The 15,377-nt window shown below is 47.6% G+C and overlaps 1 protein-coding gene across 4 annotated transcripts in view; it reads right to left on the reverse strand.

Moving 5' to 3' along the window:
* Positions 1-1,822: 1,822 nt before the first annotated feature.
* Positions 1,823-15,377, reverse strand: part of LOC135911566 (calumenin-A-like) — a 36,026-nt gene continuing 22,471 nt past the window's right edge. For all 4 annotated transcript variants that reach the window (XM_065443889.2, XM_070523030.1, XM_070523031.1 and 1 more), the window contains exons 3-5: positions 8,464-8,697; positions 4,849-5,135; positions 1,823-2,745 (exon numbers count right to left, since the gene is read on the reverse strand). In XM_065443889.2, coding sequence (XP_065299961.1) covers positions 2,476-2,745; positions 4,849-5,135; positions 8,464-8,697 — 791 coding nt within the window. In that variant the 3' untranslated portion in view covers positions 1,823-2,475. The remainder of the gene's footprint in view (positions 2,746-4,848; positions 5,136-8,463; positions 8,698-15,377) is intronic.

The raw sequence follows: 15,377 nt of genomic DNA on the forward strand, positions 1-15,377 counted from the left end.
TTGAACGGCTGCTTCGCCGGCGCTTGGTCGCTCAGTCTCGCCATGTATGGTGCACCCATGGAACTTCATAGAGTAAGTATTACTATTGTATAAAACTCAATGGGCACGCCGGCAGGGCCGTCTGTGAGTGCGCTTCACCGAAAGCGACAGGCTGAATCTAATCATCCAGTAGATATAGCTCAGACAGCAGGGTGCGAAATCTCAAGGAAAAAGAAAGTTCCCTGCTGAAATACCGCAGAAAAGAGAGCCCACATTAGCACGTTCTAGAGAAGCTTACCAAGCGCGGAAGCGTGCCAAGATCGAAGCTACTGCAACCGCCGCCGTCGTCCAGCAACATGAACAAGGAGAATGAGCCGTGGATACAAGCGACGACACCCACAACGAACGCTCGACGAACCACGCCCTTCGGCTGACGGCATGCACGACTGCGACGGCCAGGGTTGACCGCGACTTCGCGCGCAACCAGTTCGGCAGCGTGTGTAGCGTGTGTGAAACACTGTGCGCAGTCTTTGCAAAGCCAAGTCAAACAGACCTTTCGCTCGCGATAACTAGGTTTACAAGAGTTAAACCTCAGCCAATTTCTTTTATTAGCTGCAATGACTCGACCCTATTTTGGGATCTCCATAGGACTCTAAAAAGACTTAAATTAACCATTATACTCTGCGACACCTGCTGGCGACCTGTGATGATCATGTACATTCCGAACAGGTTGTTTCTGATGGGAATACAGTTTGTGGAAAGCAGAAATGGTGGACCGCAACTCCGAAGCGATTGTACCTGCAAGGGTGCATTTCATTCAGATGGCTGTGCACCTAAACGGTGTTTGTTATGAATGCTATACCGAACCAGGACTGGTACGCTAACTTAGTGAGGTTCTTAACCTTACGGCCCTTCTAAAGCGGAACTGCATTTCTACGTAAAATATGAACAGTGGTTGTGCATATTCTGTGTGCGATGGTCGTTGTGCCCACCACTCTAGCCTGCGCACAATTGGGAAATATTTTATTGTGGTACATGTTAATTTAATAAGTACCATAAAAGAAAAAAAATGTTTGTGGACTGATTATTAGAGCGACGGGCTGCTGAATTGGCGGGCGAAAGTTTAAGATCCTCTGCCGGAAAAGACTTTAAATGATGTTGAATCTACTCTGAGAGAACCCGACCAGCGACCAATAATTGAGTGGCAAAGAAACTAATAAATCTGTTAGATATTTATAAAATTAAAATACATTCCAACACCACAATGTGATTATGAGGCACGCCATAGTGGGGGACTACGGATGAATTCTGAACTCCTAGGTTTTGTTTAATATACACCCCAATTCAATGAATACGTATTTTTGCATCTCGCCGCGGGCCTGGATCGAAACCACAACGTTGAGCTTGGCGGGTTGTGGCACTGCCGCGTCAACTGTAAACGGCGGAGAGAAGGAAAGGTCGTATAGATAGGGTTGACCCAAGGCAGCCCTGATTGACTACCCATTCTGATTGCGGGAGGGGGATAAACAGAAGAGAGCCGAAGGAAAGAGAAAGGCGAGCACAAGCGAGGTAACCGCGCACACCATACAGCCGTAAGAGGCAGCGCTCTTGAAGTCAGCCATGAAGGCGTGCTGACTGAACAAATTTGAACGCAGCTGTGTGCTGCTTTTGTGAATGTATCTTGTTGGGCATATAAAGTGATGCAGCCGAGTGCTTTCGTGACGACTGAACTCGCGGAGAGACAGACGCCCACAACTACCAGCTTTTGGAACGCTATCATGTAAGCACGTCACCGCATACGCGAGAAAATGTTTCCAAGGATGTTAGGATGAAAAAAAAAAAATCCCGTGAGTTTCGTCTTTTATTTTTTCGTTGTGATGACATGGAGCAAAAAAAATTGTACAATGTCCCGGATCCAGAACGATGTCGAGAGCCTAAAGTGGGGGGAATATAAATATTGCGCTGGTTTTACACAAGAACAAATAAGGTTCACTAAGAGGGTGCTTAAGAATTGAACACAGAGGCAATATATATATTACTCCTGGAGCTTTCAGGTCTTCATTTGTGATATATTACAAGAATAATGCTATTGAGTTGGGGTGAAACCATCGCGGATCATCAACACTCACGTGGCTCACTTCCTAATGCCGAGAGCAGCGGATTAAGTCGATCGAAAATATTCCTCACTGATTCGCGTAACAGGTCCGAACATAAGCAAACTATGCCGACAACACACTTGGTAGCTGCGGACGGACAGCGACCTCCTCCCCTTAGGTACCCGAGTCCAGGACAGAGTGGTAGAGACAGCCCTCCCCCCCAATGACTGAATCGCGCAGCGCGTGAGATTGTCTGCGACACGTCTGACGCCGCTCCACACACCCCTGGTGACCGGCCACCGTCGGTTCGAGTACGCGTTGCAAGACAGCGCCGCGTGCGACTCGTATCACATGATGCGGCGGCCGAAAGGTGGCGCCAGGAGCAGCGCAGGCGTCCTGCTCACAGCTCCTCCTTCTGCTTGACGCTGCCCGCGTGTCCCTCCTGCTGCCAGAACTCGTGCGGCAGGATGCCCATAAAGTAGTCGGGCTGCGCGGCCACTTCCTCCTTGGTGAGCCGGGTGTCCTGGTTGACGTCGCCCACGGAGATGAGCCTCCAGGCTTCGCCCTCCTCGCGGTCGTGGCTGGGCAGCACCCAGTCGCGCATCTCAGCCTCGTTCAGCGCGCCGTCCTTGTCCTTGTCCATGTACGTGCTGAAATGGCTCTGCTGCGCCTGCTCGCGGAGGGAAGAAGACGGGTTAGCGAAACGGTGGAGGCCAAGGCTTGCCTCTGAGCTCCCCGACAAGTCACTCTCTCGGTTACTGCACACGGCTACATCGGCGTTCGTTAGTGCAAGTTTAGCACCGTAGCGGGCTGGGCGGTGCAACAATACTGGTCCTTTGTGACCGTCAGTTTACTACGTGATATTCCCAATCAACGTCAAGATTACTACAACGCAAGGCATAAGAGCCTGCTGCGACATTTTCATTTGTGGCGTGTCGAGACAATTTCAAGCCGCTTTCAAGAAAGACAACCCGCGGACGACTAGGTTACTCATGAAGAGTAAACCTTTCGTAAGCATATCTCATGTTTGTTATGCAATTCTTTCACCAAAACGTTCTAGGCAACGCTTGGCTGTGGTCAACAGTACGCAACACTACACTTGCATAGACTTTATGGCTTCTCTATTGTCATAAGAAAAGGACGCCAACGCGAGTGTTTGAGAATGCACGTTCAGCGCTCCTAAGAGAGCCACACAGAAGCACTTAAAACGTAGCAAAGCCGCAGGTACCCGATGTCCCACGTGGCTTAAGCGGGCGCTTTAAAATCCCTGTGGCAATCCCGGAGACAACACCAAACTAACTTTGTTAATCTTGTGTGGAGTAACACATTATCGAGCTTTAAGTTACATCATATAAATGTTCAGAAGTGACAGCATATTTAAATTAAACTATTTTTCATACAAAAAACTATGCTCGCCTGAAAGGCGAAGCACTGCTTGCAATAGCAAATTATTAGACGCCTTCACGCAGTACGGTTACATTTATAAGCTGTAAGCATTCGCTTACTCACTAAATTAACAATTACTGTGTCATCCGCGTAGAGGCAAACACGAACAAATATCACTCGATGACCGCGGACACTAGCTGTCAGAACGCTGGCGTCGTGAAGAGCGGCAGCAGCGGCGAGCGAATTTCTCTTCGTGCAGCCTCTTGCTTCAACGCGATCTAGGCGCGCGAGAACACAGCTACCTCAGGTCGGTCAGCCTTCGGACCCAGCGCAGATCGCCCTCAAAGACACCCGCGCCATGCGCAGCCGGGCTTCGTGGGCTGCTCACGCCTTCTCACCCGCCACGTGCGCAAAGTTGGCGCGCACCGTCCTCGCAAGACCGCACCGTCCTAGGCTCACCCTCGCATGCACCTACAGCGCGCGGTTTAATCGCGCTTGCACTTTACACGGAACATGGCGATGACGGCCGGAATTCGCCCGGAGTGTTCATATAATTGTTATCGTGATAAAAGTGCAGAGCATCCCTCATAAATACGAGTTAGTAGTTTTCAAGCTCCTCGCCACAAGTAATAGCATTTACTTTTATCAAGGAAAAGAAGGCGAGAGGACGGAGCGCTACCAACAACCATCCAGTTTCATTGCTAGCGAAGCAATATATAGCCACAGGGGAAATAGAGCAAAGGATAAGTTTACAGACACGTAGTAGCGCTCTGTCCTGCCACCTTCTGCCGTTCCTTTCAGGTTGTGCGACAAAATAAGAAAGCGGGGGTGAGCTTTTCCCACGATGAAGCTATGTTTCGCCTTCAGCCCTAGCAGCTACTCTGTAGCACTTACCCGTGCGGTTCGGTCGATTTCCGTGGGGTAACAAATGCCTTCGTGATTCTCGGCTTCAGCAACTCCTCGAATTTCACGGGCTCTTTTGACGGTGAAATAACTCGTTGGAAACGGATATCGAATGACAAATTACCGAATCATTCGTGTCATAGGATCGCTTACCGTGGTCTCATTCGAATTGCTCTCGATACATAGACGAGAAGTTAGGTCAACAAATTGTCGCTGGTTATTTACAAAACCAGAGCGATTCACGTAATGCGGAGGTTGTGGTCTGCCTCCCACCGTCATCAAGTAGTTTCTTTGCCCACACTTGAGTTAAAGCTACACACAACGTCCCCTATGCTTCGATTGCCGTCATATGGTTGTGCCCTCTCATTACCGTTCTCATTCATTGCGGCAAAGCAACGATTTTGATCATCGACTCAAACTACACGTGAAACGCCCAGCGCGTATACTGATCTCGTATGAACGAGGGACATGTGGTAGCGCATACCGGTCCCCAGTTCTTGTCCTTGTCCTTCTCCGGTCCGGAGACGCGCTTCAGGTGGTCCATGTACTCCTCGAACGAGACGATGCCGTTCTTGTCGGTGTCCATGAGCTCGATGGCCTCGGTGACCACCACGCCGCGCACGCGCTCGTCCTCCTCCGGGTGCAGGAAGCTCTTGAACTCGGCCTTGTCCAGGGCGCCGTCGTTGTCGAAGTCGGCCAGCTTCCAGCGGCGCTCGGTGCGCTCGAGCATCGCCTTCGCCGCCTTGCCCTCGTCGCCGGCCTTCTCCAGGTCTGCGAGAGGCGCTATGCTGCGACCACTGTCATCACCACTGACCGCGCGGGAAACGTAACGGGACCACTCCGTTCGGCAGCGGTACGCGGCGGGCTTCAACGAGAACAGAGCCTTGTGACACTTCCAAGCGTCCTCATATATATAGTTGCAGTTGGTCGTGCAAAGTGCGCGCATCGTACAGCCACCAATAGAGTTAAAGAATTGAACTTAAATATTTTGGTCGATTGAACGCATGGACATTGGTCGTTCAAGAGCAACAGAAAAAAAAAGGGGGGGGGGGAACACACGAAGCTATAGCGGAATGTTGTTCAAAATTGTACAATATTGTTTAATGAAATACTGCTGAAGTGTGTATTGAAAGGAACCACCTGTGTGTCCTCTTGTGCTGTATCAAGGGGCACAAATGAGTGAGGAGCCGCGGAAGATAGCTTGCCTGATATTTAAAAATAAAATTATTTTGGCAAACAAGACAAGCATTACGCGTGCGCTTAACGCTCGAGCTTTTGTGTCGGCGATGCTTTGTCGACGTTTCTAACTGCATCAACAGTGCGTTAAGGTTAACACGTGATTATAAGCAAACATTGTTTAACTGCGCGAACAAACGAACCACAAAGACAGCAAGGGACAAGGACGGGCGCAGTGCTTGTCCCTTGCTGTCTTTGTGGTTCGTTTGTTCGTGCAGTTAAACAATGTTCGCTAATATCTACCAACTCGCCCAACAACAAGTTCTAAACTGCACGTGATTATAAGCACAATGACTCGTATATCGAACTACCACTGCAAGACCGCACGCACGACATGCAGCGCACTGAGCGCTGTAATTAATTATCGGCTTAATGGAGCAGTAACCAAAATAAATGAACAACATTACACAACCTTAATAAACATTAAATTCGCGGGTTTTACGTGCCACAACCAGGATAGAAAGCATGCCGTAGGGGGACGGTCTCCAGAATCATTTTGACCACCGGGGGCTTCCTTACTTGCGTCCAACGCGAGGTGCACGAACCTTTTGCCCCGATCGCAATGCGTTTGGTACCGCACCCTCAGGCTTAGCAGCGCAACACCAAAGCCACGAACGCCACCACGGCGGGTAACGTTAGAGAGCTCGGTAATAGAGCTGATACCAAAGGCGCCATGCTTGGTAACCCAGAAACATGCACCGATGTAACAGTCACGTATTAAACCCGCACAGAAAACTGAAACGAAGAAGACACGCACTTTCCAAGTAGTAACTCGAAAGCGCGATTTCGCACCGCTACTTCTCCGGTCGCTAAAGATTAAATTCGCCTCACATCCGAAACAATGCCGATACTGCTCATTCTGGTGAAAACAGCAAGTGAAGAACGTAGTTATCTTCGTATTTAAATTTTCCACGACTTTACCACGTTTAAGTTCTTCCGAGATGGATTGACAGACCCGATGTGTGGAGGAAACCAGCGGATTTCGATCCCTTGGCTGTCCATCTCACCGATCAGCTGGGCAGCCCTTTTGGTTACAAAGCCTTTGGTAAATTGTCTAATGACCATATTAGGGTCACTGTAAATTCGCGTCCACTTATTGCTTAACGCCAATGATATCGTTACTTGTTCCGTGATTGTTGTGTCTTTAGTTATGATTGTAATAGCATCCCGAGTGAGACCATCTGTATGTACTATTACTGCCGTTAAGGCTTTCTTTCCTCTCATCCATCTAGCATCTATAGAAGCCGCATGTTTTCTGTCGAGTTCCATCTCTTACAAGAGGGCTTTGGCCCTTGCCTTTCTTTTTTCCAGATTGTGCACCGGGTGTATATTTCTGGGGAAAGAAGTCGTCTTGATTTTCTCTCTAATGCTATCTTTTAGTTATACTGTGTCTTCACCTGAAATTTTGGATTCGGTTGGGCAACACCTTACCTCTTCGAGTATTGCTCTACCTGACCTTGTTCCAGAGAGCCTCTCTCTGTGGGCAATTTGCTGAGCTTCGATTATCTCGGCTAGCTATTGCGTTGCGGAGCCCCAGATTCATTAATTTACCATCCGGCGTGTCAATCGGTAACGCAGCTGCACGCCGACTTACTCTCCGTGCGCTTCGCAACCAGGACCTCAATAATATACAGGAGGAGAACTGGGACCAATTACATATAATGAAATCCCAAATCATTACTACATGAACAGAAGCCACACGCCTATCTCAATAGAGCTCACGCGGCGACTCAGATTGTTACAGACAAGAACTTATCCGAATCCAAACTTTATTAAAAAGCTATATCGAGAAAGAGAGGTACCAATCCAATGCGAGAAGTGTAATGGCATCATTACTCGGGACCATATGCTGCGTCTTTCACAGACTGTGGCAAGGACTGGTGGCGACGAGTCCCTCACAGTGGAGTTCTCCAGTAGACCGGTCATCCAGGAGGCCCACGATACGGCCGTAAGGTTAAGCATTACTGCCCCGACGCCGCGTGCGTCAACCTAAGGGTTCGTCTTCAGGACCTGAACAAAGTTTATCATACCATACCGTACCATACCATTCTTTATACCATAAGACTTTACCTAGCGTATTGTGCCCTTTTATACGAGTCAGTCTTCCGAGCATTATTTCCTGGCATATGTCAAGTGGAAGTGTGCTGTCTTGTGTTTATGTTGCCCATTTGTTTATGTAAACAATTGTGCTTTGTCTGCATAGTTTACCATCACATGACCGATTGCGTGATTTTCTATGCCTAACTATGCGTGTATACTTTAATTATTCGTATTTATGTCAACCTTCACGGATACTCTAATGAAGCAGTGTTCGCATATACTTCTATTGGCGTAACTGATGTCCCAAGCTGCCACTCGTGTGGGTGGCGTCGTCAAGCTGCTTAGTTTAAAATGGTATTCAGCCGAGCTACGGTTCTGGTATAAGACGAGTTTGAACAGCTAAACTTAAACACGGGACCAAGGTGAAGGACTCGTTGACAGTTCTGCGCGGTCCTTATCGATTCCTTTATTATTATTATTATTATTATTATTATTATTATTATTATTATTATTATTATTATTATTAAATGCATGTGCAGAAGTTTGAATCATCGGTGATGCTCGTTACTCCTCTTAGGCAAACGGTACATAGTAAAGATAGGCTGGCTCGAACAAACGATGTAGAAGATTAACATAAACTCTAAATAATTGTCAAAAAGCGCTAACGCGAAGTTCAGAAAGTCCGAATTTCCCTCTGTCCACAGTTGGGCTTTTCAGACAGGCGTTTGGCTTAGCAGCTTTTACGCGCTGCCCCTATCCTTCGCAACGAAGGAAAAATAGCTTCCCGAGATTCGGTCAGGCACAGCAACAGGAGCAAGCTGACCTCTGTCTGGGAAGGAGAGCTTCTTGTACGTCTCCCACTTGAGCACCTTGACACCCGGCACCTTCTCCTGCATCTCCTTGTCGAAGTAGAGCCACTGCTTGTCGATGCTGTCCAGGATGAGGCGGCTGTGGAACTTCTTCAGGTACTGCTTGAGCTCCGCAGAGTTCACGTACTTGTCGCCATCCTTGTCCAGCTCCTCGTCAAAGAGCTTGTGCAGGTGCTGCTGCACGACCTCTGCGTCGGGAAGGAGAAATGCGGAACCGCAAAGAAATATAAAAGTAAACGTCACAGTTTCGTAGGAAAGCGGCAGAAGAATTGCGAGCGATCGCAAGGAATTACAACTCCAGACAAACTAATGCTTTTATTCCACTAAAGAGAAACATTTAATCAGTTTACATTGCTGAAGTACAATTTGAAAACTACTTTCGTCAATTTCCCGGTAATAGGCTCATTATAACGAGAGAACATAAAGTTCCGCGCTGCATTCTGCAAATTTTGCACCGAATCCCCAGAGCCGGTCTGTGAGTGTGTCGTCGCGGATTTTAAACTATTTTCTCGCATTTGGGCCATCGATGTTGAGCAAAAGTTACCGAAGCTTGTGAACTGCATTCGTTGCCTCCTGTGGAATGCAATTTAGTCCACCTTTATCGATAACAATTTGACTGTTGTTGTTAACTGCCGCGCGCACACACACACACACACACACACACACACACACACACACACACACACACACACACACACACACACACACACTGTGTGTATTATATATATATATATATATATATATATATATATATATATATATATATATATATATATATATATATATATATATATAATACACACAGTGTGTGTGTGTGTGTGTGTGTGCGCGCGCGGCAGTTAACAACAACAGTCAAATTGTTATCGATAAAGGTGGACTAAATTGCATTCCACAGGAGGCAACGAATATATATATATATATATATATATATATATATATATATATATATATATATATATATATATATATATATATATATATATATATATATATATATAGTATTAATTCGTGTAAGGCACGCACTTCTGTTTCGGCACTTTTATTTGGCGCGGACTTTGCACAAGGCAGGCTTATGGCTAATCACGAAAATCTCGAACAGCGGTCAGATCTACCGCCACGCAAGTACATAAAATAGAACTGGGGGCTGATTATAAACACTTATAGGGAACACGACCGATTTTGCGGACACGGACTAGTGCCATCTTTTAGCGGCTCGCCGGAATTGACCAGAACGCCAGAATTCGCGTCACGCCCAGCGAAACTTTATTTTCACATTTTTCGCACTCCAAATTGCAGGTGCGGGCCTTACGCGAGGGCGAGCTCTCACGCGAGTATATAGGGCACATTCATGTGCAGCAACTCTGGCGCACGTGAAGCCACGGAAGGTTTTTTTTTTTTCTCTCTCTCTCTTCCGCGCCTCGCTGCTGTGCGCTCCCCTTCCGCATCAGGCCACGTGGTTTCCGACAGAGCGCGTTGGCCGCGCGCCCGCCGGACAGCAAGTGTGGCGAGGGCGAGCCTGGAGTGCCGCATTAATACGGAGCCGCACTAGGTACAGTGTGGCAACGCCCATTGGATTGGCATCGTGATCCTGTCCTGTGTGAACTAACATGTGCAACAAAGCTTGTAAGCTATGAACGAAATGTGCGCATACATCTAGATAAGAAGTACCGAAACACTTCGTGCCGCCAATTTTGGAATCGGGCGCGCTCGGCATAATCGCAGCTGCACGGAACTTCACGATGTCAGGCTCGTGCCGCACACGGCTCAATTCGGCAGCCCCTCTGCATGCGTGCAACTTAGCAGCTTCTTTTAAATCGGGAGCGAAGAGCATGCCAACTCGTCAATTCCAACAATTACACGACGCATCAGGACAAAGATGGCCAAGTGCCTGCACGGCTTTATCCGACGAGGCCACGCCTCCTGGCTCGTCAAACTACGTGGCTCATCCTTCTGCGTGTTTACCGACGCGTAGGTTCCCTTTGTGGAGCATCTAGAGGAATGGCACAGCGCAAGCTTCCGCAGCCAAATGAATACAATGCGGAGCGTGTTATTGATACAGACAGCAGAACTAGCCAGCGAAATACTTTCTCTTTTCGTGTTTAACACAATATTTCCTAAACATTTTGTTTGCCCTCAAGTTTCGCGACGTTTTGCAGCAGCGAAATTCGAGCAAATTGGGAGCCCGCGAAGAAAAAGGGTATCGCAGAATCTGATCTAAAAGTGAAAGCGTATCCCGCCACAGTAATTGCGAATATAGCTAAGAGGTACGCCAGTATACCTTGAACGCCTGTCACTATACCGAGCGGCTAAAAAAATATATGATGGGAACTTGCACAGAACCCAAGCGCGAAGCAACGACACGGGCACATTTCATATTGGTGTAGTCACTAAATCTTTAGCTGTGTTTTTCAAGACTCTCCAATGTAATAGGAAATGTTAGATAACTTGGCGATACTCATTGCATAGTATACGACGGCGTGAGGTTCACTTCAGGCTCCAGCGAGCTGAACCGATTCTAATGAGGACGTAGGATAATGTACTACATACATTAAGTCCGATTTTTAAGAATATTGACGCGTCTACTTATTCATGCTTTTCTCGGGGACTACATTTCGCCCGCTAACAACTTAAGGTTATCGCTAAGCGCAAGACGCACTCGCATGATTTGGAAGTTACGCCAATGTTGTTGCTTCTATCTGTTGTGTATGTCCTCGTCGAACCTCGTCATTATCAGACTGCATGCGCGACACAAATTGTCGCGTAGTTTTCTGAAACCACGCGGCCGCCGGCGATTACACCGGAGCCTGCGACACGTGCTGTAGAGGCCACGCGCTTGACCCATGCACTGATGAGATTTTTGACGCTCGCCAAATGTGTTCGCCGCCGTCGTCAAGTGCTTGGAGTATCACTTGCTTTTGTGGGCACAGGTTCGCCCGATAAAAGGTTGTTTTCGTCATTCACAGTTTTTCTACTGTGTTCTTCACCGTTACTACCACGTGAGAACATCGCGCGAGCGTCGACCACACGGTTATACATAACGGCGATATCTATGCTGCTCAGTCACGCCGTTACCTGCGAGGCCTCACTGCTCGGCGCGAGAGAATGAAAAGTGGAAGTTTGTCGGCATGCGCCAAGAGAAATGTGCGTGAACACCGAGGCCTCTGAGATAACAAAGCCAGGACGCATAAAGAGGAAAAGTGCGTACGACGCTTGCGCTGAAGACTGCGTTGCACACGTGCCCGTATTATCACCGATCTCGCCGCTTCTGGTTGTTACAAGGCGATGACGTACGATGGCGTGCAGTCGACGCTCGCGCGACACTGATAAAGAAAGAAAGCTTGGATGCGTCGCCTGTAAGGGTTGAAGGTGATAGTGTTCAAAGATCCCCACTGCTTCTCGAGCTTCCCGGCAACTGCAGCTTATGTAGCTCTGAGAACAGTTTGCACCGCGTGCCCCTTCTGCCAGACAACAATAATCGTCATGATAGCATTGCCGATCATGCTGATAATGCGCGTGCCGTTCGTTACTGGAAAGTACCGGGCTCGCAGCGTTAAACAAAGGAAACGCATCAAGGCAGATGACGATTATCGTTGTGTGGCAGAAGGGGCACGCCAAAGGGTGCAAACTGTTCTTAGAGTGCGTAGTGTTGACCAGGAATCGCTGGCGCCGAACGCTCCGTACGAAGCCGAGCTTTCTGCTAGAAACGGGGCCGCTTGCGTGGGCCGATCCCGGAGGATGTGGACAGCCTAGCCAGAAATTTACATTATTTTCTGGCTTCCGTTACTGTTTCTCACCCTTGATATTAAGAGGAAGCTTTAGCTCGGGACCAACTGCGACGCGGTCTACTCAAATACATGTAAAACGAAAAAACGTTTTTCTGATTGGGCCGATTGATTGGGCCGATTTTGATGAAATTTGTTGCGTTTGAGAGAGAGAGTTAAATTCTAGTGATGTAGCAGAATTTTGATGCAGGTGCTGAATTTTGTTAAAAATATTTTCAGAAATTCGAAAGTGTGAAAAAAAAATAGAAGAACGAAGTTTACAGATTTATAATCATAGCTCTGCATAAAAAACAGATATCGCGGTTCTGTAAACGGAATCCACTAGATCAGTGAAAGTGTACAAATTCGATACGTTATTTTATACCTTACGTGAATTTGTTACGTTGTGTACAAGGGTTCTGCAAAAGCTATATTTCCATATTAAATTTTTTGAGATTGATGTGTAACATATCAATTTTGTCCGCTGTAGATGCACTACTATATGCCATTCACGGAATTGTATTATCAATTTTCGTTGCTGAGTTACAGAGTTGTAAACTTCATAGTTTCATTGTTTGAAAATGTTCGATCTTTGCCAATTTTTAATAAAACATTGACGACCCAAATCAAAAATCAAAACCCAACAGTCACTATATTTTAAGTTTTTCTTTTAAATGCAATAAACTTAGTCAAATTTGGTGCAGTGGTTGCCGGGAAAGAAGAATTCTCCTTTTGCAGGTATTTAGATAGGAGCACCCGAGCTAAAGCTTCCTCTTAAGTCTGAGAAGATTTAACAGAAAAGGAACCCGCTGTCGGTGTGTGCTTCATGACATTTGTTTGTGGGCTGTTATTCTTAAAATTCCGAGGAATAACTTTGTCAAGAATGGGATACAAGCTGTGAGCAACTTTAGTGATAGAATGGTGCGGCAGTATAACCTGCACATACCGCATGTTGTATAGCGTGGCGTGCCATATACATACACCTAAATATATACGGCATTCTCCGCGCACGACAACTCCACTGGCGCCGGATTTCTTTTGACACGGTGCCTCTTTTTCTTCTTGTTAACGCTGTCGCGTTAAATAAAAAAAGAACATCAACGAGAAACGTCTGATCGTACCGTGGTGGTCAAGCACCACAGAGACGACGGCCCTGCCTCGCGTCTCATTCCGAGTTCGCGCGGGGAACGCCTGTGCTTGACGTCACCCGTGCAAGCTATCTTCGTGGCGCTAGGTGAGCGTGAACGAGAGAGACGGGGAAAAGCGGCGAATGAAAGAGCTCATCTCTTAGCTGAATGGAAGGGGCCATTCGAAGGGCGCACCTGTGAGTCGCACGCTCTCCTCACGGATGACACCGAACAATAAACAACCGAGAGGCTGCTGGTGCGCCGGCAGCTGCGAACGCCGGGAAACAGTGCTTGCGCCCCAGTTGACTCCCTTTCGGGCCGCGCACTCGCAGGGCTGAGCCGGCTTCGGGAAACTAAAAAAAACGGCGCCAAAGAAAAACGCAAATTTCGAGACGTCGCCAATATGGAACGTCGCTCAGTGAACACGAAATCCTACCGAGTGTCCATGTGCTCGTCATTGTGTTTATACACTCTTTAAACGGTTGCACCCTTTGGGGTGTATATCTGCGACACAACTACTTTCTTGGGCAAAGTTACACTCTTTGGGGTGTATCTCTGCCACAACGACAATCGTCATCTGCCTTGCTTGCATTTCCTTTCTTGAAAACGCCGCGGCCGCTACTTTCCTGTTGGCAATGCTATGTCATGCTGATAAAGCGCATGCTGTGCGTTACTGGAAAGTACCGGGCTCGCCGCGTTAAAGACAGACGGCGTTTACTGTTGTGTGGCAAGATTCGACTCAAAGGGTGTAGGCTTTTCTTAGAGTGTATGATGATATAGTACAGCGTACTTTGGCTGTGAGATGTGTAGTTTCTTCTGTGCACCTTAAAAACAACTGCGGCGTGTGCCATTGGCCATGTTTCAAGTTATATCTTTCGTATTCGTGGCTGCGTTATGCAATACCCACACTCTTAAGCAAAATAAACCCTTTTGCCACACAACGAGAATCATCTGTTTTGTCTGCATTTCCTTTTACGCGGCGAGCCCGGTACTTCCCAGTAATGAACGGCATGCCTGTTATCAGCATGGCATGGCATTCCCGACAGGAAAGTCGCGGGCGCGGCGTTTTCAGGAAAGGAAACGCAAGCAAGGCAGATGATTATAGTTGTGTGGCAGGTATACACACCAAAGGGTGTACTTTTGCCTAAGAGTGCAGGCTCTAGGAGCCATGCCAGGCACGTTCCCTTGCCTTTAGCCCCAGCGCCATGGCAATCGTGGCATGTAATTTACTGTCAGAATCGAAATGAATATTCTAATTAAATATGCAAAATAAATCTAATACCATCCGCCTTTACGAGCGCGCCATAATGCACCGAGAAAGACAGCAAAAAACAAGCTAGCGTGAACGTGTGTATTCTTTGAGGTAACAGTTCTGCGAAACGCTACCGTCACCGCGAAAATAGTAATGAGTGTATTACAATGTCGCAATAACCTGAACAAGTCGAAGGTTTCACACCAGATTTTTCATTTAAGTTATTTGCAAAATAAATTCTGAGCTGTTACGCGCTACGACCACGATATGCTTATGACGCACGCTGTAGTGGGAGACTCCTGAATAGCTGAGACCACCCAGCTGCGGTTCCTTACGGCGCAGCCACTGCCGGTTACACCGGCGTTTTCGCAATCCGCTGCCGCCAGAATGCGGCTGCCGAAGCCGGGCTCCAACGAACGCTCGCCTCGCAAAAACATTTACGCGTTTTGCACGTGTTCGAACAGGGAAATAGGAGTCGGCGCCGCGTTAAGGCTTCTTAAGCTGTTGGCAAAACATCTTTACTGGAATATTAGCACACCGTACAAGAGTCGGTCGAGTTAACTTTGGAAGGGAGAGCAAAGCGACGCACCAAACCAGCTGATAAACAATATTCTCTCAAACTCTTATATTCGTTAACTTCGCGGTAAGATGTAGAGTACTGCGCGGTTAAGTAAAAGCCAGACTTGTATTTTGTGGATTTCGTGCAGTCACTTCAGCCCCAGTGAGTC

The sequence above is a fragment of the Dermacentor albipictus genome, chromosome 8 (assembly GCF_038994185.2).
Source record: "Dermacentor albipictus isolate Rhodes 1998 colony chromosome 8, USDA_Dalb.pri_finalv2, whole genome shotgun sequence".
In the NCBI taxonomy this organism is placed as follows: Eukaryota; Metazoa; Arthropoda; class Arachnida; order Ixodida; family Ixodidae; genus Dermacentor; species Dermacentor albipictus.